Genomic DNA, 22,418 nt, shown 5'->3' on the forward strand with positions numbered 1-22,418 from the left:
TGTGGGCTTTCAATGAGCAAGATCACTTATGAGATAATCACACAGTTGACTTGCATAGCCTGCATTTCAGTCGGTAACGTCTGAGACGAGTATATGTTACTGTATTATGTGTACCTCTTCGATGATTTGTCTATTCCAAGTTCACGGTGCTCTCTCCAGACCTTCATATACGCCGCTTGATTTCTCCAGGCAGTGTGATGTCCATGACGAGTATTGATAGTGCTGTCAGACGTGTCCGTCGCTACACCGATCCGCTTTAGTGGCATTGAAGAATACTGAACCTACGCTAGGTCGCTCCTGAAAGTAAGAATGAACGATGATCACTTGACAAGCGCGAGTACATTGTACAACACAGAAAACGAGATCCGAAAGAAGGGTGTTGAAGCCCTAGGACAGTCGATGCTCAGCAGTTGAAGCTGGAGTGCTCGGTATAGTAGTATGTACTCCATTTCTCGTCAAGCTTCTAGTCTGAAAGCGAACCTCGAAGACTACGTCTATTTCTCGTGACGGTTAACCCTTGACAATGTTCAGACCACCTTTGAACTTGGCTTTAACCTGATCATTGACTCGCCTTCGAACTACGCAAAGACCGAGCTTGTAAACTGCTTGTAGCCATTACGCTGCCAGTGTGCCAGAGAATCCTGGCTGATGAATGGAGTCAGGGAATATAAATAAAGGCCTTGACTCGAGATACTACGCACGTGTATACATGTTGAAATTGCAGAGTATAACCGCAGGGTACGAAGCTAGAACAATCACTGAGGGCTACCATGAAGGCTCGGGCTGATTTACCACTCTTCGTCGAGTTGCAACCCCATCATCTGCTGCTGAATCTGCGTCCTCAGGTCCTCAACTTCATCAGCCTTGATGGAGTGATCCTCGATCAACCCAACAATCTTCTCAAGCGCATCATCTCTTCCACTAGGAATCAGAGGCATATGCCAGGATTTGATCTTCAAGTGGACACCGCTTTTGCCAGTCACCCCATAGGTTTTGATAGCAGCTTTGATGGCACGACGAGAGATGGGCCCTGTCGGCGCTAGCAGGAATAAGATCTGCATGATGCATGTTAAATCCACGATGTACGTCATAATCCGACGCAAGACAATGTCTCTAGATCAGTTGATAAGCTATTCTGGGCACCTTGCAGATAGCGAAAGCACGCATTCACTTACGTCCGTTGATAGGTATCATAAACCCACTTAACCACGACCACCCCTGCGGCAATCGACGCAACGATCGGTAGAATCGGGCCTGCCAGTGGCAGTTTCAAAATTTCCCCGACAACAGAGAGGCCAAATTGACTGCCAAGACCTCCATAAATTGAAAGTATCTCAGAGTACAACAACTCACACAGCTTGCGCTAGATTTGGAAGGTCGGTGTTGTCCAGATCATTTAGAATCTGCGCTCGGAACTTCTCATCGGCTAAGTGCTTTGCAGAAACATGTTAGCGGCCTGTGATATCAACCCATATAAGATAGACATCTTACACAGCAAGGGTCATTGAAGTTCCAAACGTCAATGACGTCCTTGTGAATCACGGACAAACAGTCCTGCATGGTGAAGCCTGCGAAGTCCATGCTCGAACCAAGACCTCTCCAATATCCTAAAATTTCAGAAGTCACAAAAAGGCGGCATAGGCTGTCACAGGACCAACTTTTCTTGCCGATGCTGTGGAGAGTAAAGTGTGAAATTAGGACTTAAGAAAGGGGCAGCGATCATGCATACGCAATTGATGCCTTAACTTTAAGACCAATATCGACCCGCTGGGCTATCATCATAGTTAATGACGCTTCAAATTTTTCGACGTTCGTGGTTGTGAGTTCGACCAGCTCTCTTATGGTGTTCTCGTACTCGTTTTTCGCTGTCAAGGTATGTTAGAATCGGAGACTAGAAAGATGTATGCTTCTTACTGGAAATTGTTGCGTGTAGGATGTCGCTTCCAACTTCACGCTCCAGTGGCTGGACGCACAGATTATTCAAAGAGTCTCTTTTAAGCTGATCGAGTGCAGCTGCATCCCATCCTCCCGATTTCATGGCGTTGAGCTTCAGTGTGTTGACAAGAAGATCCTGCTTGGTAAAGACAACAATGATCGGAACTACAGTTTGGAACATGAGTTACGAGAAGACGAAGTGTAAACGGTTCGCACTATCGCCCAATATTTCCTTTCTCGATGTTAGAAACTCCTCTACTGCACTCTCAACCAGCCGCCCATTGGCATGAGGTATCGAGAGGCAGAGCCTTCAAACAGTGTCAGCGTGGCAGGCGGCGGCGGTAGCTCGAACATCATACCAGACCGCATGTATCTTGTCCTTCAGTTCGGGCATTTTGCGTCGGCGGGCAATGAACTCTTTTGCATCCGAAAAACTGGCGCTGTCGCCACCTTCGAATCCCTCACTATCGTGCAGGACAAATCGCCCGTTTTCTGGTGCGATGAACTCCTTATCGATATCCGTTTTGCCCCGCGTGTGTTCAGAGACATGCTGTAAAGGGTGGGCGAGCGTCAGTATCTCTCGTCCGCCCCACTAATTCGTCAACTTAACCACTCCGTTTATCTTAAATGCTTGGTGGATCAGCGAAGACTTGCCGACTCCTGTCTAAAGAGCGGGTGGGTGAGTGATCTATGCTTGAAGACATTGAATAGACAGACCTTCCCTATTACCAGTAGTCGGAACCTTGGACAAATCTGTAGGATACTATTGCTAGTCGGCTGCAGCCGTCTGACATCGTGATGGCCGATATGGACGGGGATTATCAGTTTGTTGTCGAGACAAGGGAAGTATAAATACACTGACGATATTGTAATGATGATAGTGATCTTCCGCTGAGTCGTCCGATACTCTGTCACACCGGGCTATCAACTTAATGTGACACAGCTTGAGACGAGCGGGTTCACCTCGTTTACCATCTTGATCCACTGCGTCGGACAGGATATCTTTTCCGTCCAATGAAAACTCCACGATAGTCTTCCGCACAGCGTGATGCTGACAGTGCACAATCAAGGAAACCCGCTCAGTACTCACCGCGCTGTGGTAAAATGTTCTGACCGAGTTCCTGGAACTATATGCGGGACTCACATGGCAGGATCGAACTTTGCACTAAGGTCTTTGTCTTTTCCCGAGCCACGGCGGATTTCCCGTCGCCGTGAATCAAGCTCCAACTCGACAAATTCGACCTTCTTCTTTGAAGCATCGTCGGGGCGGATGATGATACCTAGGAAGATGTTTAAGGGTGAGATACTCTTTAAGTGGGAAATTCTCACTGGAAATGTGGAGAGGAGCAGAGGAGGCGGCTATCGCAGTGGTATTTTCAGACATTGTCTTCTGAGTCAATGGGAGGGAGGTTAAGGAGGGAATAGATGACAGCGGCAAATACAGTAATAGGCACTGGGATGCATCCTTCATATTAGCGCGTGTTTTGCACGTGCTGAATGCACCTCGAGGTAGCTTGCTGTGCAGGAACCTTGCACGAACTAGTAGGAGGGCTGGGAAGTTACTGTGGTATTACGTATACCCACAGTCCAGGGTTCACGGCGGTAAAGCGAGCAAGGACTACTATGGGCGTCTGGGTGACATGAGGTGTCTGTATGTAAAATCATGTAACTTTTAGTAGACGCAGTACTGAGAAAGAAACGACCCACCACGACTATTTAATACCTGCCCATTAATATGTTCGCGCTAGAATTTGCCCTGAGCACGCCTTCCTGTCACTCATACTGACACGCGCTAGAAAACTGTTGGGGTGAAGTAGAACTGTACAGAAATCTTTATATATGGCCATTGTTGAAGAGACAAAATGACAACGGACGCCGTCAAGACAAAAATACTTAATGTTCCAACTTCGAATGTTGCTGGGGAACGAAGAGATCGAATGCGAAGGCATCGTGAGGTTGGGCTGTGACCGAGCGGTCAGCTCGGGCTGGACGCTGAAGGATTGAGCCGCCGGGTGGGCGGGCAAACGAACGGCGATTTTGTGCGATGCCATGCAAAAACGATCAGGAATGTAATAGTTGACCAGGGATGCAAATTAATCCATTGGTTGATAAAATAGCGGTGGGTGGACGGGGAAAGAAGGAACGTATGTGACGAATTACTACGATAACGATGAGGATAAGTAAGTGAAGGTTAGGAATTCGCGTTGTGAGTCCGTTGTGTAAATAGTTCGATTTTGAATATGAAAGGTGAAGTCTAAGGCGTCTCGCTCAGTTGGACGCGTGGTGCTGATTCTCCGGCAGGCTCCGAACCGGCACCTTGCTCATAGTAAGCCAACTTAAGTCGCCAAAATATTCTTAGCTTGCCATAGAATACCAGCTCAAGACGAGAGTTTCTCTGACCCGACAAAATTAACGCCTGCTGAGTCCACTACTGAAGACGAGGGCTTGCACCAAGTTTCTGTATCGGGCGAGGACCAGTTCATCTGAAACTCAGGAGTTGGTGAGCGAAGAAGGATTGCGTATAGTTAATGCAAAGGGTCGCGATGCTGTTTAGCCATATGGGGGCGGAGGAGGCGGCTGCAGCACTGGAGCTTGATTGTCGAGCAAAGTTGAACCACCGGAGGACAGCTGTCATATACGATATCACTGGCACATACTGAGACGTCGGCCCTGTTCTTTTCGATTCGAGACTTCGACCGCAGCTAAACGCCTACGATAAAGTCGCTGCCATGCTGGTTTATGTCATCACATGGCGCCAAGATTTGCTAGAAAGTAAGTAAGGTGTGTGGTTAAACCACCTGTGCCATTGAACCGTCCTGATCGGCGTGATCTTTTTGGCTCATTGGCAAGTACTTACTGTATCTATCAGTTGATCTATTGATGCTGTGGCCGAAACCTATGCACGGGCGACGGAACTTTATGAACTTGTATCAGAAGTGAGTTGCCGGAAAGTATAGCATTCCATCTAACATCCGTAATTTGTGTCCTTTTGTGTCATACTCGGTGCTTATCAGCCATCTGTTATCTGGCATCTAGGGAGATCGGTCCTGTACTTATACCCCAGATTCATTGGCCATTCGACGTGTCACTTGGAATCATACTCTCTTCGAACGAACAATGATGCCATCACCTCACAACATTGAATTCAAAATTCCACTCAAGGAGATCCCAGAGGCGGAACTCAAGAGAACTCAGAATTCTCCCAATCACACTGGCGGTTTTGGTGACGTCTGGAAATGCAGCTGGTCCACTTCCTCCAGGAATCGTCCAGTCACAGTGAGCCTGACTCTAAACATGCGCACGTATAATGGTGTTTATTTCTAGGTTGCGATCAAGGTAGTGAGGGTCACTGACTCGAACCAAACGGTACTGTTAGACAAGACGGCCTGGGTAAGGTCTCACTGTACAGCATCTTATTGCTTACATATATTTTGGCTCGCAGGATATACGACGTGAGGCCTACGTCTGGGCCAACTTGAAAGACGACCATGTTATCTCGCTTCACGGAATCACAAGTGGTTTCGGAATTTTACCAGCTTTTGTTTCGTCGTGGATGACAAAAGGATCTCTTGAGGGCTACCTGAAACAGCACACCACTCTTGCAACGGTCCGGAAGCTGGACATGGTAAGCATGTGTGTTTAGAAGATTGGCTGAATCTCAACGAAACACATCAGTCTCGGCAGATAGCATCCGGCCTCAAGTATTGTGCGTGGTTTTTATTTTTGCATGCATGACTCAGATTGAAATGGGCCTTAAGTGCATGAGAGCGGCATTGTCCACGGCGACTTAACACCTGTATGTCTATTATTATCTTGTGGACCTATGGTTGAGAGATGAAACATCCTGGCTTCAGATGAATGTACTCATTAATGGCTATGATAAGCTATGCCTCGCAGACTTCGGTCTCTCGATGGTTCTTGCGGAATCAGGAAACCCCACATTCAACTCCTGCCACGGGGGCAATGTACGGTGGATGGCTCCGGAAATGTTTGCCGTACCTGAGGACGGGATGCCCACAAAACCGACAAAGCCCGCAGATGTATATTCGTGCGGCTGTATCATGCTCCAGGTATTTTATATCACTCGTTGAGATCGCTGTATGTCTGACACTCCGAAGCTATTTTCTGGGCAAAAACCTTACTTCCCGCTGAGGGATGCATATCACATTATCGCGGCGAGGATCGGAGGGATGGCGCCCTTCCGCCAGCTCACCGACATTGACGAAGGTCATACGCAGTATTTGCTAAGATGTCTGTCCGTTAATTTCAATGCTCGACCTAAAGCCCAGGAAATTGTGGCATTTATAAAGGCCGAGCTGCAGAAGCTTTGATGACGAGTTTAACCAAGGGTCCTTTTCATATAACGTCTAATGAATACTTTGTATGTATCAATTCACGACGTAACAAGCGCAGTGTCTAACAAACATACACTGCAGCGTCTAATACCGTTGGTACTGCACACACTTTTCAGGGACTGTACTTAGCACACTGCTTTCAAGTTTATTTTTGAAGTCTATCGGATCTTGTCTTTCCAAACACGCGCGCCCGCCGTCAAGTGTGACGCTCAGAATCATATAAGGTGCTGGGAAAGCTTTTCCCGTTCACACATTGACTCAAATCAAAGTTTGATGACAAACTGACTCGCATTCAAACCGACCCATATAGCTATCAACTGATGGTAAGTTACAATGAGCCAACTTCGATGGTTGAGTATAAGGCTAAGAGGCGGATGAACTCCATGGCCAGTCTCGAGATAACGCACCACGTCGTGCTTGCGTAACCGGTTTCATTTTCAACCCCTCCTGCAGCACTTTTTGCTCGTCTTCAGTTGATATTATCTCATGTGTCGGAGGTAGATATGAACTAGGCCAAGGACAATATCGTCGTTTGCAATCACAGAAGTGACGGCTTTTCCCGATATCGGAGATCAGAACACTTCGGCGTTAGTGTTCGGAAAGAGGTTTTAAGACCGAGGAAACGAGGAAACCCAATTTATGGTTTCTACTGAGATGTTCCATAGATCATGACGCTCGTCTTGTTCTGAAGGGGTTGCACCTGTGGTTGTGTAACGCCGGATCGTAGCTCTCTCACCTTCGTTGGTAGATATGATTGACTGCGTCTCCAGACTTTGTCAAAACTACTAGTGATAGCGCGATGAGTCATTCGAGTTCTGCACGGCTTGGAGACCTTTGAAGCAGAAAATCAGGGTGACTCCGAGTTAGGTAAGGTTGGACAGTGTCATTTCCTTGATGAGCGAGCGCGTCCCAGTGGCCGACTGTGGAACACACCTAGAGTATCAGAACTGGAATGTCAAACACCACATATGAGATCAAAAGCATTTGCCTTGCATGAGGTAAAAAATAACAGATCCAGAACTATGGGAGTGCGCGCTTAACTGAAAGTACAGATATCTGGTTCCGACATAGGAACCCCGGATGAAGTCGGACAAGTGAAATTCCTAGAACGAGCAGTCGCACCGGAATGCCCTCCACTTTCCAAAATGTCTCCTTCGCAACTAAGAAAATCCTCAGGTGCGATCAAGAGGTGCAGAGGATTAATGAACTTAACCTGAGGCTGAGCCTCTGCGCAAATGCAGTTACATAGAAAGACCTTTACGAGTCGTTCGACCCCTTCTTCCAATTTTGAGAGCTAATGTCATCGGGCCCCTTGGTGAATACTCAATACTATCATGCGAACGGGCGCTTACCGACAGAGACCATAAAGAGCATTGCGTGTACAGTGGATGTGGATATCATTACATTTTGCTGCAATCAAAGGTACAAAGTGCATCCATCCACAGATCTGAACAAGGAGCATCTCTGCAGAGATGTTGAGCAGTGCTAGATGAGTACAGGAGCGTGCCGCTGAGGATTACAGTGATCATGGTGCTCTGTCCGCCGTGAGGCGTGGCAGAGGAGAAAGCAGTTGGCGAACGATACTGTGATCAAGTAGATGATTTCAAATCCAGTTCGAAAACATGATCCAGATAGACCCCCAGTATAGGGGAAGTTGTTTGAGTAGGCGCAGAGATGATGCCGGCTGGTTAGTTGTACTGAATCCATGCCTTGAACAGTGAGTGACTTACCTCTTACTATAGATGCGCTTCTCGCGTCCGCTCCTTGAATCCAATCCAAAGTGCCCGTGTCAGCAATGCGTGTGGACTTTATAGTCGGAGTAGTCGTAGATCGAGATTGTCCGTCGGAAGTTAAAAGTTTGTTGTCCCGACTTATTGCCGAATATATGTAGTGATTTTTTTTTGGCCTAGCGTTCTGCAAATGGCTGTAAATATTTTTCTGCTGTCACAGCCATGCCTCGTGCTATCTGAGCATGCCTCATTCACCCATACGCTCGATGGTAACTTCGTCGATAACGCTGGTCGTACCCTTCTACTGCGTGGAGTGAACCTATCTGGTTCATGCAAGGCACCCGTGAACCGGCGTTCCCAGGTTCTAGATGGATTTTGGGAAGAGGCAAAGACAGGCTGTGAGAATTTCGTAGGCCGACCGCTGAAGCTGGATGACGCGGACGAGCACCTCGCCCGCCTGTGAGGTTGGGGTTTCAATATGTTGCGTTTTCCTATAACTTGGGAAGCCCTAGAACATGCAAGACCATAAGTACTCGATCCATGTCGTCTCCTAGCTCGTGGTAACAATGATTTTTTTTTACTAGGGGGAAATATGATTATGAATTTATGGATGATACAATAGAGATACTGCGGAAATGCAAAGCGCACGGGTGCAAAGTTTATATGAATCCTCACCAAGACACCGTGAGCTTCTTCGCAAAAGCATTGCTACTTTTTTCTAATTCGCCGTTCAGTGGTCTCGTTTTTCAGGCGGTTCACAGCCATAATTCACTGCGAGTACCCCACTCCCGCGTCTCGCAACCCCGCAAAATTGCCTGCCATGATATGGTCAACAAACTACGGCAGACTTGTCTCGCACACCATGTTCGCGCTCTTTTTCGGTGACTCCACGTTCGCCCCGAAATGCATCCTCGACCGGGTGCACATTCAGGAATACCTTCGGCCGCACTTCGCAAACGCTTTTGGAAAGTTGGTGGAACGAGTAGCAGCAGCTGGAGACCCTCTTGACGAAGTTGTCATTGGGTGGGATAGCATGAACGAGCCAGCAGAAGGGCTCATCCCATGGAATGACCTCAATGCGTATCCGGTGGCGCAGGGTTCCACATTCAAGAAGGGCACCGTTCCGTCACCAGCGCAGAGCTTCCGTCTCGGTATGGGCCAGATGCAGACTCTTGACAACTACACTTTTGGCTCTGAGTCCTAAACGTGATAGCAGTGTCACTATCGACTCTAACGGTGTCAAGGCATGGTCAGATCCCTCCACGGAACCCGGAGGCATTCACCCACGCTGGGGCTGGAGACGCGACCCTGGTTGGACGTTCGGTACATGCGTACGGGCTTTGCACGATGTATGGGACGTGCAAAGTGGATATGTTACGCAGCCAGATTATTTCGCACGTGTTCCAGGAACAGAAGCGCCCGTACATTTCCTGCGCGCCTTCTTCCTTTCCCAATGTGCTCTTCACCTGAAGGCAGTTAGAGCGCACCATCCATAAGCCATCGCGTTCGTGCAGCCCCCCATGTTTGTACGGCTTCCCCCGATACCAGAAGAGATATAGCAGGGCAGGGCATGTTATTCAACACATTATTATGATGGCCTGACACCCGTTACACGCCACTGGAACTAGTTCAACGCTGATGCCCTTGGTCTCCTGCGGGGAAAATATTCAACCCAAATACAAGCTTTGTGCATAGGTGAACGCGCCATATGGGACAGCCTTCAGAGCCAGCTCGGCTACCTGAAGGCAGACGCAACGCAACTAGGTGCGCTTCCACCTACCGGCCCAGCATGATACCCGACTATCATTGGAGAAATTGGGACGCCTATCAATATGGATGTCAAGCGCTCGTATGGGTACACCGACGGTGGCAAATACAAGGTTGATTACTCGCGGTAAGAGCGTGCGCTTGATGCGAGTTTGAACGCGGCGGACGGCGAGAACTGCTTGAACTAGACGGTGTGGACGTGCTGCCCCGATAGTTCACACCCTTGGGGGAATGGGTGGAACATGGAGGATCTCAGCCTATGGTGTAACGACTTGCGTGCAGGAGAAGTGGGAAGGGTCCCGGGCATCCAGACGCCGTTCAAATCGTCAATGGGTTCATTAGCGCTAGCATGAGCGTCGACTCTCAGCACATCAACTCTTCCAATATATCCTTCGCCTTACGCCAACTCTAGTGTCGAAGACGGCGAACCTGTGAAGTGCGATCCCGCCTCTCTCCTATCGTTCCTTACGAACTGTGCCACGTGCCGTGCGCGTTTTCTGTCGTCCGTAGCCAATAGCGGTCGTTGGTACCCCTACGAACATCCAGTTCGACATCTCCAAAGCGACCTTCCGCCTTACTCTCAAGGTCCACGCAGAAGATATACCTATTAATGAAGATGATGATATCGTACCTGGAAAGAAAGAACTGTACAAGGATAGTTCCCTGCCCACCGAAATTTTCTTGCCTTTCGTTCATTTTGCCTTGGATGCTTGCTTGAGCAAAGCCCTCGGTTCTGCCGCCCAGGACCAAGTCGACGATTTCCTAGACGTTGGGCAGGAATGGATAAGCCACAGTTCATCAGGAACAACGACACCTCGCGCGTACACGTCATCGACCCTCACTCTTCCTTTGACTTCTCAAGCTGCGCTGTCACTAATCATATTCAAGGATGACTTGTACGACATCGCTGTCACTGCATCCGAGGGCCGCCTGGAACTTCTCGCGTCGGAGCAGAGGCTTCTCTGGTTCTACACTGTGCTGACGGAGAAGGAAGACAAGGAGCTGACGATAGAAGTGCGCCGTTCATCAGGTGCCATCAAGGCCAACGCACTCGGGCTTGGATATACCACTTAGAGCAGAGCGAGAGATGGGTGCGCCGGATGGCTGGAGCAGGCGGGGTTGTTGGGCGAGGGGTGGTGCCTAAGGCTTGTTCGATCATGTGAAGTGGTGGTTATCTTATCTTATGCTCTTTCCTTGACACATCTAATGGCGGCGGTCAAACATTCTTTGTAGGAAATAATCATATGTATCGTATATACCTCTTGGCTGCCTCTCGTAAGATAGTACCATGGACATATTATTTTCATTTTGGAAAGCAGGTTGGCACTTGAGTAAACTCAGTAGTCATGATGCATCTACCCGCGTGCCCATACCACCAACGTCATTAATAGTCTGCTAGCTAAGATCACCGCTCTTACAAACAAGATACTCGAGACACGTGCGGAATAATCAGATGTCCTCCTGGGTTAAAGAAGAGCGCTGACTATTACCAGGAAGGTCAATTCACGGCTACAAGATCTTATGGTCACAAATATGTTGCTCATCGTCAATCTCAATGGAGGAACTTTTCGTTAAGTCTAACCCTAACCCTACATCCCACTGAGTCTCCACCATTAGACAGTCGAAGTTCCTTCTTACCTTGGTACTCTAAAGCATGCTAGCACGCGTTCTACATAGTGTTCAGCAAAGCCACAACTGTTGGTAAAGTCTGTTGTCACCGTTCTCGCACTGCTAATTGGGCTAGAATCACAAAATTTGTTCACACCTATGAGCAATGACTGCATCAGTAGTAAGTCCTGGTCCTTGCTGGTCTGCACTCTAACTGAGCATCGCTAATCGACATACTGAAAGCTTGCCTTGCAACTCCAACCGCCGAGTCGCCTACCCTGTCTGCCAGTATACTTATTAAAACGGAATATTCATCTGGACGGTCTACCACTGGCAATACTGCCGTCTGTCCTGGTCCGATGACCCGCACCTGTTCACAGGCGATCATAAATTCACCAGGGTCGCAGCGGATGGTTTGGAGCACCCTCTATGATGGACGGAAGAATGGATTCGATAGGGACTGAGCTGAACGGAAGTATATTAACGGTGCGTCCCTCGTCATGAGCCCAATCGATCCCTATACTAATCTAACCTCTATTCCCTATCCCGCTTGTCAACTTATTTAGGCGGTACCTAGGTCGAGCCTACACCCAAACCTACACTTCATGGTGCTCTTACATATTCCCGCCTCATTTCCTGTCGGTGTGGCTTGCTGTCCACCTCGTCCCCGCTCGTTTATTCTTGTCGATACGCGAAATTGTGTTCAACTATGAGACAATAATACAATACTATGATTGCCTTTTCAAGGATCTGTCTGCTTTGGGTTCACGACGCTCTCCCCGAACGTTCATGTACACGACTTGATTCACCCGGGCGGCGTGATGTCCTGACGAGCGTCGACAGGGTTGTCAGTCGTGTCCGTCGTCACGCCGCAGTCAAGTCGCTCCTGAAAGTAAGAATAAACAACGATCACTTTGACGAGCGCGAGTACATTTCACAATGTAGAAAACGGTATAACGAGAGCGGTAAAAGGGGTGTTGAAACCCGATAGTACAGTCTGCGACACTCAGCAGTTGAAGCTGGAGTGCTCGGTATAGTAGTACATAGCATTGGAATGAACATCGAAACTTGGAAAGCAAGAGACAGCGGTCTGCACCACTCAGTGCTCAGTATCATAGTGGCACAACATGGCATAGAGCATCGTCTACTTCCTCGCTGCCAAGTCCTTTGCTGCAGGCGACTGGTAAACAGTGTCGGGTTCGATACGAGGCGAGGGACTTACACAGGCGATTTTCAAGAATGAACTTGAGAATCTTCTTCTTCAACTCCTCTTCCTTGTAACCCCGACCAGCAATTTCCGTCGCGACTTTCTTCACAGTGACAGCCATAGGAGATTTCACGTAATAGTCCACGGCGGACTTGATGAATTCCAGTTGCTCGTCATGCTTGAGGAAGGCGGCGTATTCGAGGACGATGATGGTAGCTGCCTCTTGTGATTAAAATGGTAGCTGACCATGCATTCAGAAACGAACCAATGCCGGTCTGAATGATATTGCTCGTAGAAGTAAACCATGATCCCTTGCCAATCTATTGCAAACTCTTGAATGATGAGGATCAATGCGGGAACTTTAGTACCTACTACAGGCTGAAGGACAGGCACAAGTCGACCTTTCCGGGTTTTGATCTACTCATTGAAGCGGATGAAAGGTGTTAGCACCGGAAACAAGTCAAACAGAGCACTTGCCTCCTGGAACAAAGAATTGTCAAATTCCTGATGTGGCATTCTCGAAAGTTATGAATGAACTTACATTCTGTGCAATTGATAGTCATGAATGGTCAAACAGCGGAAGATAGTGGTACCATGATCAAATGACTTACAAACTATCAGGGAGAGAGAACCAGGTTAGTGCTGCTATAAAATGGTGAATCTATTGAATGGACATACGAGCTATGTGAGACCAACAAAATCATGCATCAGTGGGCAGAGGTAGATTTAGACAGGAAATATCATACCTCCTATAAGGGATAAGAATCATTAGGTGTTACAGGTTACAACATATGACTCACAGGCTAGAGAGAAAGTGCCGATCAGAATTGCCACATGGTGAGTATGCAAATGACTCACATTCTAGGTAGGGTATCAGAATATTGAAGATGAGTGACCATGGGAGAAGGGCTTGAAATTACTATGGATACTCAACAAACTATGTGTTGGATAGTAAGCAACAATGACTCAATATGTCTAACAATAATGAAGAGAGGACTTACATTAGGCTATGAATGGCCAATAGATATCATGATGTCAGTATGATCTCTATGAAATATACAATAAAGAGACCAACCACCTGTCAAAGAACCAGTAACAGCAAGACATGGGCATATTATTACAATGGAATCAGCTTAAGAAGCCAAGGGACTTACTGGTGCCTATCAACAGACCAGCAGGGAGAAAGCATTAGGATCATCAGCAAGGGTTCAGGATGAGCAGCCGTCAAGGTACTGACCTCCTGTCAACAGGGCAGCAGCAGCAAGGCATCAGGATGATCAGCAAGGGTTCAGGATGAGAGACCATCCAGGCACTTACAAACTGTCAACAGGCCAGCAGCCACAAGGGATGGGGATGATCAGCATGGGTTCAGGATGAGAGACCATCCAGGCACTTACGTCCTGTCAACAGGCCAGCAGCCACAAGGGATGGGGATGATCAGCATGGGTTCAGGATGAGAGACCATCCAGGCACTTACCTCCTGTCAACAGGCCAGCAGCCACAAGGGATGGGGATGATCAGCATGGGTTCAGGATGAGAGACCATCCAGGCACTTACGTACTGTCAACAGGCCAGCAGCCACAAGGGATGGGGATGATCAGCATGGGTTCAGGATGAGAGACCATCCAGGCACTTACGTCCTGTCAACAGGCCAGCAGCCACAAGGGATGGGGATGATCAGCATGGGTTCAGGATGAGAGACCATCCAGGCACTTACGTACTGTCAACAGGCCAGCAGCCACAAGGGATGGGGATGATCAGCATGGGTTCAGGATGAGAGACCATCCAGGCACTTACGTTCTGTCAACAGGCCAGCAGCCACAAGGGATGGGGATGATCAGCATGGGTTCAGGATGAGAGACCATCCAGGCACTTACGTACTGTCAACAGGCCAGCAGCCACAAGGGATGGGGATGATCAGCATGGGTTCAGGATGAGAGACCATCCAGGCACTTACGTACTGTCAACAGGCCAGCAGCCACAAGGGATGGGGATGATCAGCATGGGTTCAGGATGAGAGACCATCCAGGCACTTACGTACTGTCAACAGGCCAGCAGCCACAAGGGATGGGGATGATCAGCATGGGTTCAGGATGAGAGACCATCCAGGCACTTACAAACTGTCAACAGGCCAGCAGCCACAAGGGATGGGGATGATCAGCATGGGTTCAGGATGAGAGACCATCCAGGCACTTACGTTCTGTCAACAGGCCAGCAGCCACAAGGGATGGGGATGATCAGCATGGGTTCAGGATGAGAGACCATCCAGGCACTTACGTACTGTCAACAGGCCAGCAGCCACAAGGGATGGGGATGATCAGCATGGGTTCAGGATGAGAGACCATCCAGGCACTTACAAACTGTCAACAGGCCAGCAGCCACAAGGGATGGGGATGATCAGCATGGGTTCAGGATGAGAGACCATCCAGGCACTTACAAACTGTCAACAGGCCAGCAGCCACAAGGGATGGGGATGATCAGCATGGGTTCAGGATGAGAGACCATCCAGGCACTTACGTACTGTCAACAGGCCAGCAGCCACAAGGGATGGGGATGATCAGCATGCATTCAGAATCAGAAACCAACAAGGTACTTACTTTCTGTCAACAGGCCAGCAGTAACAAGGCATCAGGATCATTAGGATGGTGTCAGCATGATAAACTGTTGGGGTACTTACCCACTGTCAACAAGCCCATGGAAGCAAGCCATCAGAATTGTCAATACTGGTTGAGTTTTGCAAACTACAATCTTACCAGCTATCATCAAACAACAACTACAATCAAGGACAACACATCAGCATGTCTACAGTTTTAGCCATGCAATATTTACCATTAGTTAGCACCATCACCAAGACATCATCATATTCAATCAATCATTGTCTTACTTTGAGATATGAAAACCACTTAGCAATGTCATACTGGTACCGTTCAAGATCAGTCAGACGCAGCAAGGATTGCTTATTTGCACAATCAACAACCATTCTAGATGATGTTAGAACACGACTATGTGGACACACAACTACACAACTCACTCGATGGCACACTTGATACAAAGTTCTAGGTTTGACTGTTGTGTTGAGACCAAGCACAAGCGTAATTCTTCGTCATCCAATGCAAAAGTAGTGTGCTCTAGTAGTGCATCACAGCCTGTATCCTCTTTGTTCATATCTTGGATGACCCACGTCAATTTATATACCAGACAAAACAATCTCGAGCTGGATGACTCACTCTGCAAGCGCACATGGCACTTCGGACGTGCACGGTTCTTGGGGGCATACAACCGATCCAAGACACCCGTACTCATGAATAGTTGTTCGACACGCTGGGCGATTTTCTCCAAGCGCTCTTCTTTCGACACCCCGATCAGTTGCTTCTTGATTTCTCCAAATGCAACTGGACGTAGGGCATCAAACTTGGTGAAGACCACAATTACAGGGACTGAAGAATGTCTATTTAGTCCAAGCATGACAAAGGTCATGTTCAACAAGCTCACCATTTCCAGTGTCGCATTCGGAGAAAAACTTCTCCTCTGACCGCTGGAATGTTCGGCAATGATCGTCCATCGGAACACAATACCTGTAGGACATCGACGAACGAGCACAGCATGCCAGGAGGGAGTCACTTACCACACAGCGTGGATTCGTTCCTCCAACTTTGTCGTGTTCGCGCGTTCTGCGATAAATTTCTTCATGTCCTCGAATTCTTCTACAGAGCCCGCTTCAAAACCGCACGAGTCGTGAAAGACGAAACCGGGATTGCTTTTGAATACCATCTCGTTCGTGATGTCGTGATTTCCACGCTGAGAGTCCATCAATGCACATGTACTTGTAGGACAGATGGTGCACACACCAATATCGAGCCTTCTACGACAGTGGCATCGATCTACTCACAAGTGATCAGCGCTCGACCCCCCGCATGGCGCAGAACATATCACACACCTTGTCTCCTTTGGCATTGTAAATCTCTGGCTTTTCCGTGGTGTTGCAAACCTTCTGAAGGATGGTCGTTTTGCCTGCGTTCGCCCTTCCTACGATCAGAACTCGAAAGCGCCCAAACGTCTTTCTGAGGTTCTGAGGGTCGACTTTTGGTGCCATCGGGAGATCTTGATGTGCGCGCTGAAAGCAGAAGTGGTCTGGTTTCTCGTACAAACAGTGGGGAGTAATACGGAACGGGATCGCAGCGAAATACGAGAGCGAATGGACACCAAGCATGCGCACCGATGGCTCATGACACAACATGTACACACGGCGTCTATCTCCCTGAATTAGACGACCGATTCTACAATTGCACCGTAAATGCACCATTTGCCAATCGTTCAATTGTCCGTGCAATGATGCGCGAAGACTAAGTACACGACAAACGATTTGAATTATAAGACCATTGATAGAGAGTCAGCTACGATGAATGATCAGATTATGGTGGAAATGAGAAATTACCGTCTTCCCTACCCCTCTCCTTGAAAAGAAGTGATATCAATTTCTGCGAAGGTGCAAGTGAGCTCGATCTTTCAAGGTCTTTCAGATGATGGGTCCTTGAGGCGTCTGTGAACGCAAGAGCATCTCAGGGCGTGCGTCCCCCTATGGAACGGGAGAGATCTCGTGAACCTCGACAGGTTCTCCATGTTCCTACCTTAGGAAATGGTGGCGCTAGATATGAATGCAGAAGCTGCACAGGCGGGTGTTGTTTGACCTCGGACATCGGCCACACTAGTCGATGCTGGGAGAAGGGCCGATGGAGCGGGCCGTGGTAGGTTGTAGGATCCGTAACTGGGGGTAGGATTGGTACATGTGCTCGGATGACTCAACAAGTCGACTGCTCATCGTGCTGTAGAAACGGTGCATATAATCAAAATATGTTATTGTGGAGTATCATGTAATACGTACTGGTAACCTTATGCTTGGATTTGGAGGGCTAGCGCGAGCTTACTAAATCTACCCCAGAACGTTCGGAAACCGACACCTGAGCAAGATGCACAACGTTTTCTTGCGACCTGACATAGGATCAAATTGCGGTTCTGTGCGCCACTGTTTCCCTTCGATTCTGCCCGCCCTGGTGCTCACCTTGATGAATGATATGCTGTCCAGGTCCTCGCACGCCAGGAGGATATATTATGGCATAGCGAGCTTCCTGGTATCTTTTGAGGGGTGAACCGAAACCATATTGCGGTGATGTAAGCGATGAAGTACATGGCCTGGTGCTGAAATTGCGAACGAACAAATGCACAGCCCCAAGTACAAGCTAGCTTCGAGCCCCGTGCAAAATAGCATACTTTGGCAAGGATACAGTGAATGCAAGGACTTGCGGTGCGCGCTAAGACTCACTGAGGTTTGAAAGATATTTGGGACTGCGCTTTGGATCCAGTCATTTCGGGGAACGTCGACAGAATCGCGGGATACCATAGTGCTGAGTGCTGGGGTGCATGGTGCGGGGCAGAGATAATCTCTGCTGGTATCGAACCTCTTCCTGGGTGGACTGTACCAATGTCGCAGATATCCAACGTCTTGTCCAATGAAGTGGACAGATTGAGTGTCGTATCGTCTCCAGCCTCCACGAGCAGTAATAGGCTACCATTTTGCTCCGGTAGTCGAGACTGTATGTGATGATCCCGCTATACTTATTATTTATTTATTTATGTTGTCAGTTGATCCTAGGTAAGGTGAAATACGCACTAAGATAGCATCGAGGTCAATATGGAAGCGCGACGTACTTCCCTGGAACGTCATTTTATTTATCGTTCATTGGGGCCATTGGCCCTATGTCGGATGATACAGCACATGTGTAGAGACCCACTCTTTACGGATGATCGTGATATACTTTATGTGCTATATGAAATATCTGCTAATGCGTAATGCTCACATTTTGCACAGGTGCCTACCGGACTTGTAGCTGTGGTGTTATTTATGATCACAAGTTCACTGTCTTTCTGGCTTCACTTCGCCAAAACTCCACTTTACGCTCGCTATCAGACTTGGTGTCAGCGATGACGAGACTTAACGAACCAAAGTGCATTGAACTGCCTCGGAATTCGAACCGGACTGATGTCCCGCCCCCCTTCTCGGCCGCAGAAATAATACCGTTTATACTGGTCAGTCCGTGCTCCAACAGTCGATCGGTGCTCATAGAACACCTACAATTATTCCACTGCACGGTAGAAGCAAACGCCGGACGTTCAGTCTAGGTCTGGGTACAAGTGAGCGCAAGAATAAATGCACCTTGATCCAGCATTGATAGGTACAGTCTCCTTCACTTGCTCTGCGAGACGTTGTATTGAAGATGCAGAATCCATCTTTCTACCAAAAGGTGCATAGTCTGCACCGCCGGTCACGAAGAGTGTACTCAATTCGGCTTTGGCGCGACCGATGATGATGTTGTCAGTTACAGGTATCAGTAGATTAGTGAAACATGATGATAGAAAGGGGGCGCAATAAGAAAGAAGTGAAGAAACCCAGGTGACGACCTGCCTCTGCGGATATAAAGGTCTGCGCTCGAGCCACGATTGATGTCGTTTCGTTTTGAATGCCACATTAGCAGGAGAGGCTCTCTCACAGAACGAACGACGTGGTGGATATTCGTGAAAAAAATAAACATCGAACGCAAAGTGATAGCATCGTTGTTTAGCAAAGAGCTTAATCTTGAGTCTAATAACGTGCAGACCACCTTTGAACCGGGCTGCGACCTGATTGACTCCACAGAGACGGAGCTGATAAGGTTGCTATAACCACCACGCTGAGTGTGCCAGAGAACCCGGCTGGTGAAACCAATCAAGTCAGAGAATATAAATAAAGGCTTTGGCTCGATATAACTCAGCTAATATCAGATAAGCGCGTGCATATACGTTGCGAAGGTCCGAAGGATAAGTGCAAGGTACCAAGTTACAGAAACTGCGATCACTGAGCACTATCATGAAGGCCCGGGCTCCATCTACCACTCTTCATCCAGTTGCAACCCCACCATGCGCGGCCCAATCTTCGTTCTCAGGTCCTGGACTTCTTCAGCCTTGATGGAGTGGCGCTCAATCAATCTGACAATCTCATCCAGTGCATCGTCTCCTCCAGTACGGGTTAAAGGTACATGGGAGTGAATTGCTGAATGAACACTGCTTTTCCCCTGCCTCATCATAGGCTTTGATAGCAATTTTGATGACGCGACGAGAGATGGGCCCTGTCGGCGCCAGCAGGAACGCAATCTGCATGATACATGTTAAATCCACGATGTACGCCATAATCCGCCGTAAGGTCATGTTTCTAGAAGCCATTCTGAGCACGTTGCAAATAGCGAAATAACGCTTCACTCACGTCTGTTGATAGATGTCATAGACCCATTTAGCCATGACCATCCCTGCGGCAATGGGTGCAACGATCGGTAGAAACGGAGCTGCCAGTGGCGTCATGATACCTATTATTGCCCCGACCACGGTGAGGCCAAATGTACTGCCAATACCTCCATAAACTGAAAGCATCTCACAGTACAACAACTCACAAAGATCCCGCTGTGTTCGGAAAGTCGTCCCTGTCTAGATCTTGTAGAATCAGCTCTTGGAACTTGCCACTGGCCAAGTGCTTTGCAAAACACGTCAGCAACCTGAGATATTAACCCATACAAGATAGGCATCTTACGCAGTGAGGGTCATTGAAGTTCCATACGGCAATGACGTCCTTGTGGATCACAGACAAACAGTCCTTCATGGTGAAGCCTGCGAAGTTCATACTCGAGCCGAGACCTCTCCAATATCCTAAGAATTCAAAAGTCACAAAATGGCGTCGAAGACTGTGACGAGACTAACTTTTCCTACCGATGCTGTGAAGAGTAAAGTGTGAAATAAGGCTCTACCAAAAGTATAGCGATCGTGCATACGCGATTGATGCCTTAACTTTAAGACCAATGTCTACTCGTTGGGCTATCATCATAGCCAATGCCGCTTCTGAGGCGACGAATTTTTCCACGTTTGTAGTTGTGAGATCAATCAGCTCTCGTACAGTATTTTCGTACCCATCCGTTGCTGTCAAGGTACATTAGAATCACAGGCTAGAGAAGGCGAATGCCCCTCACTGGAAACAGTTGCATGCAGGATATCACTTCCAGCCACATCCATGAGCGGCTTGATACACAGATTATTCAAAAAGTCTCTTTTGAACTGTTCGAGCGCGGCTTCATCACATCCTTCCAAATCCATGGCTTCGAGCTCCAGTGCGTCGAGAAAAATATCGTGCTTGGTGAAGACAACAATGATCGGAACTACAGTTTGGAACATGAGTTACGAGAGACAAGAGGTAAACGATGCGCACTATTGCCCAGAATTGCCTTCCTCGATTCTAGAAACTCCTTGACTCCGTTCTCAAACAACCGTCCATCCGCATGAGGTATCGAGAGGCAGAGCCTTGAACCAGTGTCAGCACGGCAGAGTGGCAGTGGCAACTAGAACATCATACCAAACCGCGTGGATTTTGTCCTTCAGAGCGGGCATTTTGCGTCGGCAGTCGATAAACTCTTTTGCAGCCGCAAAACTGGCGCTGTCGCCAGCTTCGAATCCCTCACTATCGTGGAGGACAAACCGCCCGTTTTGGGGCGCGACGAACTCCCGATTGATATCAGCTACGCCTCGCGAATGTCCAGAGACATGCTGGGTGGGCGAGTGTCAGCATCTGTCGTCCACGGTACTAATTCTTCGACTTAACCACTTCGTCTATCTTAAATGCCTGGTGGATCAACGATGACTTGCCAACCCCAGTCTACAAAGCGGGTGCGTGAGCGATCTATGGTTGAAGACAGTGATCCGACAGACCTTCCCTATTACCAGTAGTCGGAACCTTGGACAAATCTCTAGAACATCACTGCTAGTCGGCTGCAGCTGTCTGGTATGGACACTATCGCTGATAGGACAAGGATGCTAGTTTGTTTTTTGAGACAAGATATCTTCAAATATACTGACGATATTGTAATGACGACAGTCATCTTCATCTTCTTTCTAGTCATCTCGTGCACTGTAACATCAAGCTATCAACTTAATGCGACACGATCGGAGACGGGTTGGTTCACCTCGTTTACCATCTTGATCCACTATATCGGACAAAATGTCTTGTCTGTCCAATGGAAACTTCACGATACTCTTCCACGGAAGTACGCCCATAGAATGGTGTTGACAGTGTACCAACAACGAAGCTGGCTCAGTGGTCACCGCACTGTGGTAAACTATTCAGACCGAATTCCTGGGCAACTATAGATGGGACTCACATGGCGTGATCGAACTTTGCACTAAGTTCTTTGTCTTTGCCCGAGCCGCGGAGGACTTCCCGTCGCTGTGAACCAAGCTCCAACTCGACAAATTCGACTATCTTTTTCGAAGCATCGTCGACCTGGATAACAATACCTAAGAAGTAAGATGTTTAAGGGTGAGATACTCGGTAAATGAGAGATTCTTACTGGAAATGTGGAGATGGACAGAGGAGGCAGCTACGGCGGCAGTGGTATAAGTTTCAGACATCGACTTTCCAGTGAACAGGAGGAGGGAATGGATGACAGCCGCGAAGGCACGCGAACATAGTATAATCGCACGCTGGATGGGCGCTTCGACAGTAGCACAAAAGTTAGACTAGCCGAAGAATAGCTTGACTAGCTAAGCAGATGGTTTTGATTTCCGATCGGCTTGACTAAGCAAGATTGAGCAGCCACTGCCAGTAGAGTTGTCAGAATGTAAGTATGATGGTGTCATTCTGGAGTGGGGAATGTATACTTATCCTCATCTTTTCAATTATTCAGCACTGTGCGTTGCTTTCCAAGCTCTCGGTGGGATGCTGTACGCGAAGGCTACATATTACCT

At 48.2% G+C, this 22,418-nt stretch overlaps 5 protein-coding genes across 5 annotated transcripts; 2 read left to right on the forward strand and 3 right to left on the reverse strand.

Moving 5' to 3' along the window:
- Positions 1–788: 788 nt before the first annotated feature.
- Positions 789–3,319, reverse strand: EDB91DRAFT_1255563 (uncharacterized protein; the record flags this gene model as incomplete). Its single annotated transcript, XM_041324003.1, has 15 exons — positions 789–1,113; positions 1,176–1,304; positions 1,354–1,433; positions 1,492–1,607; positions 1,659–1,672; positions 1,730–1,865; positions 1,915–2,100; positions 2,152–2,243; positions 2,295–2,485; positions 2,546–2,599; positions 2,653–2,722; positions 2,798–2,843; positions 2,899–3,029; positions 3,080–3,215; positions 3,265–3,319. 15 exons carry the CDS (start codon positions 3,317–3,319, stop codon positions 789–791), a joined length of 1,761 nt encoding a protein of 586 aa, XP_041170134.1.
- Positions 3,320–4,716: 1,397 nt separating this feature from the next.
- On the forward strand, positions 4,717–6,506 carry EDB91DRAFT_1172298 (kinase-like domain-containing protein). The gene is made up of 9 exons (XM_041320247.1): positions 4,717–4,871; positions 4,972–5,211; positions 5,260–5,325; positions 5,378–5,560; positions 5,611–5,641; positions 5,694–5,731; positions 5,790–6,005; positions 6,054–6,316; positions 6,372–6,506. The coding sequence occupies exons 2-8, from the start codon at positions 5,053–5,055 to the stop codon at positions 6,264–6,266; spliced, it is 906 nt and encodes a 301-aa protein (XP_041170135.1). The 5' UTR covers positions 4,717–4,871; positions 4,972–5,052; the 3' UTR covers positions 6,267–6,316; positions 6,372–6,506.
- A 1,704-nt stretch (positions 6,507–8,210) lies between these two features.
- On the forward strand, positions 8,211–11,102 carry EDB91DRAFT_1172306 (glycoside hydrolase family 5 protein; the record flags this gene model as incomplete). The annotated part of the gene is given in 11 exon segments (XM_041320248.1): positions 8,211–8,479; positions 8,605–8,756; positions 8,782–9,217; positions 9,237–9,495; positions 9,535–9,546; positions 9,580–9,627; positions 9,649–9,784; positions 9,833–9,900; positions 9,976–10,120; positions 10,142–10,273; positions 10,305–11,102. The coding sequence occupies 11 exon segments, from the start codon at positions 8,211–8,213 to the stop codon at positions 10,859–10,861; spliced, it is 2,214 nt and encodes a 737-aa protein (XP_041170136.1). The 3' UTR covers positions 10,862–11,102.
- A 4,256-nt stretch (positions 11,103–15,358) lies between these two features.
- EDB91DRAFT_1230157 (uncharacterized protein) lies at positions 15,359–16,695 on the reverse strand (the record flags this gene model as incomplete). Its single annotated transcript, XM_041321048.1, has 7 exons — positions 15,359–15,375; positions 15,432–15,583; positions 15,634–15,769; positions 15,830–16,039; positions 16,095–16,177; positions 16,228–16,425; positions 16,538–16,695. 6 exons carry the CDS (start codon positions 16,693–16,695, stop codon positions 15,475–15,477), a joined length of 894 nt encoding a protein of 297 aa, XP_041170137.1. The 3' UTR covers positions 15,359–15,375; positions 15,432–15,474.
- Positions 16,696–19,522: 2,827 nt separating this feature from the next.
- Positions 19,523–22,082, reverse strand: EDB91DRAFT_1255567 (uncharacterized protein; the record flags this gene model as incomplete). Its single annotated transcript, XM_041324004.1, has 16 exons — positions 19,523–19,647; positions 19,697–19,845; positions 19,897–20,031; positions 20,081–20,160; positions 20,218–20,333; positions 20,385–20,398; positions 20,456–20,600; positions 20,651–20,836; positions 20,887–20,978; positions 21,031–21,221; positions 21,277–21,330; positions 21,384–21,471; positions 21,531–21,582; positions 21,638–21,780; positions 21,833–21,968; positions 22,022–22,082. The coding sequence occupies 16 exons, from the start codon at positions 22,080–22,082 to the stop codon at positions 19,523–19,525; spliced, it is 1,767 nt and encodes a 588-aa protein (XP_041170138.1).
- Positions 22,083–22,418: the final 336 nt, after the last annotated feature.

The sequence above is a fragment of the Suillus paluster genome (genome assembly GCF_016628075.1).
Source record: "Suillus paluster strain FC165 chromosome Unknown EDB91scaffold_145, whole genome shotgun sequence".
NCBI lineage: Eukaryota > Fungi > Basidiomycota > Agaricomycetes > Boletales > Suillaceae > Suillus > Suillus paluster.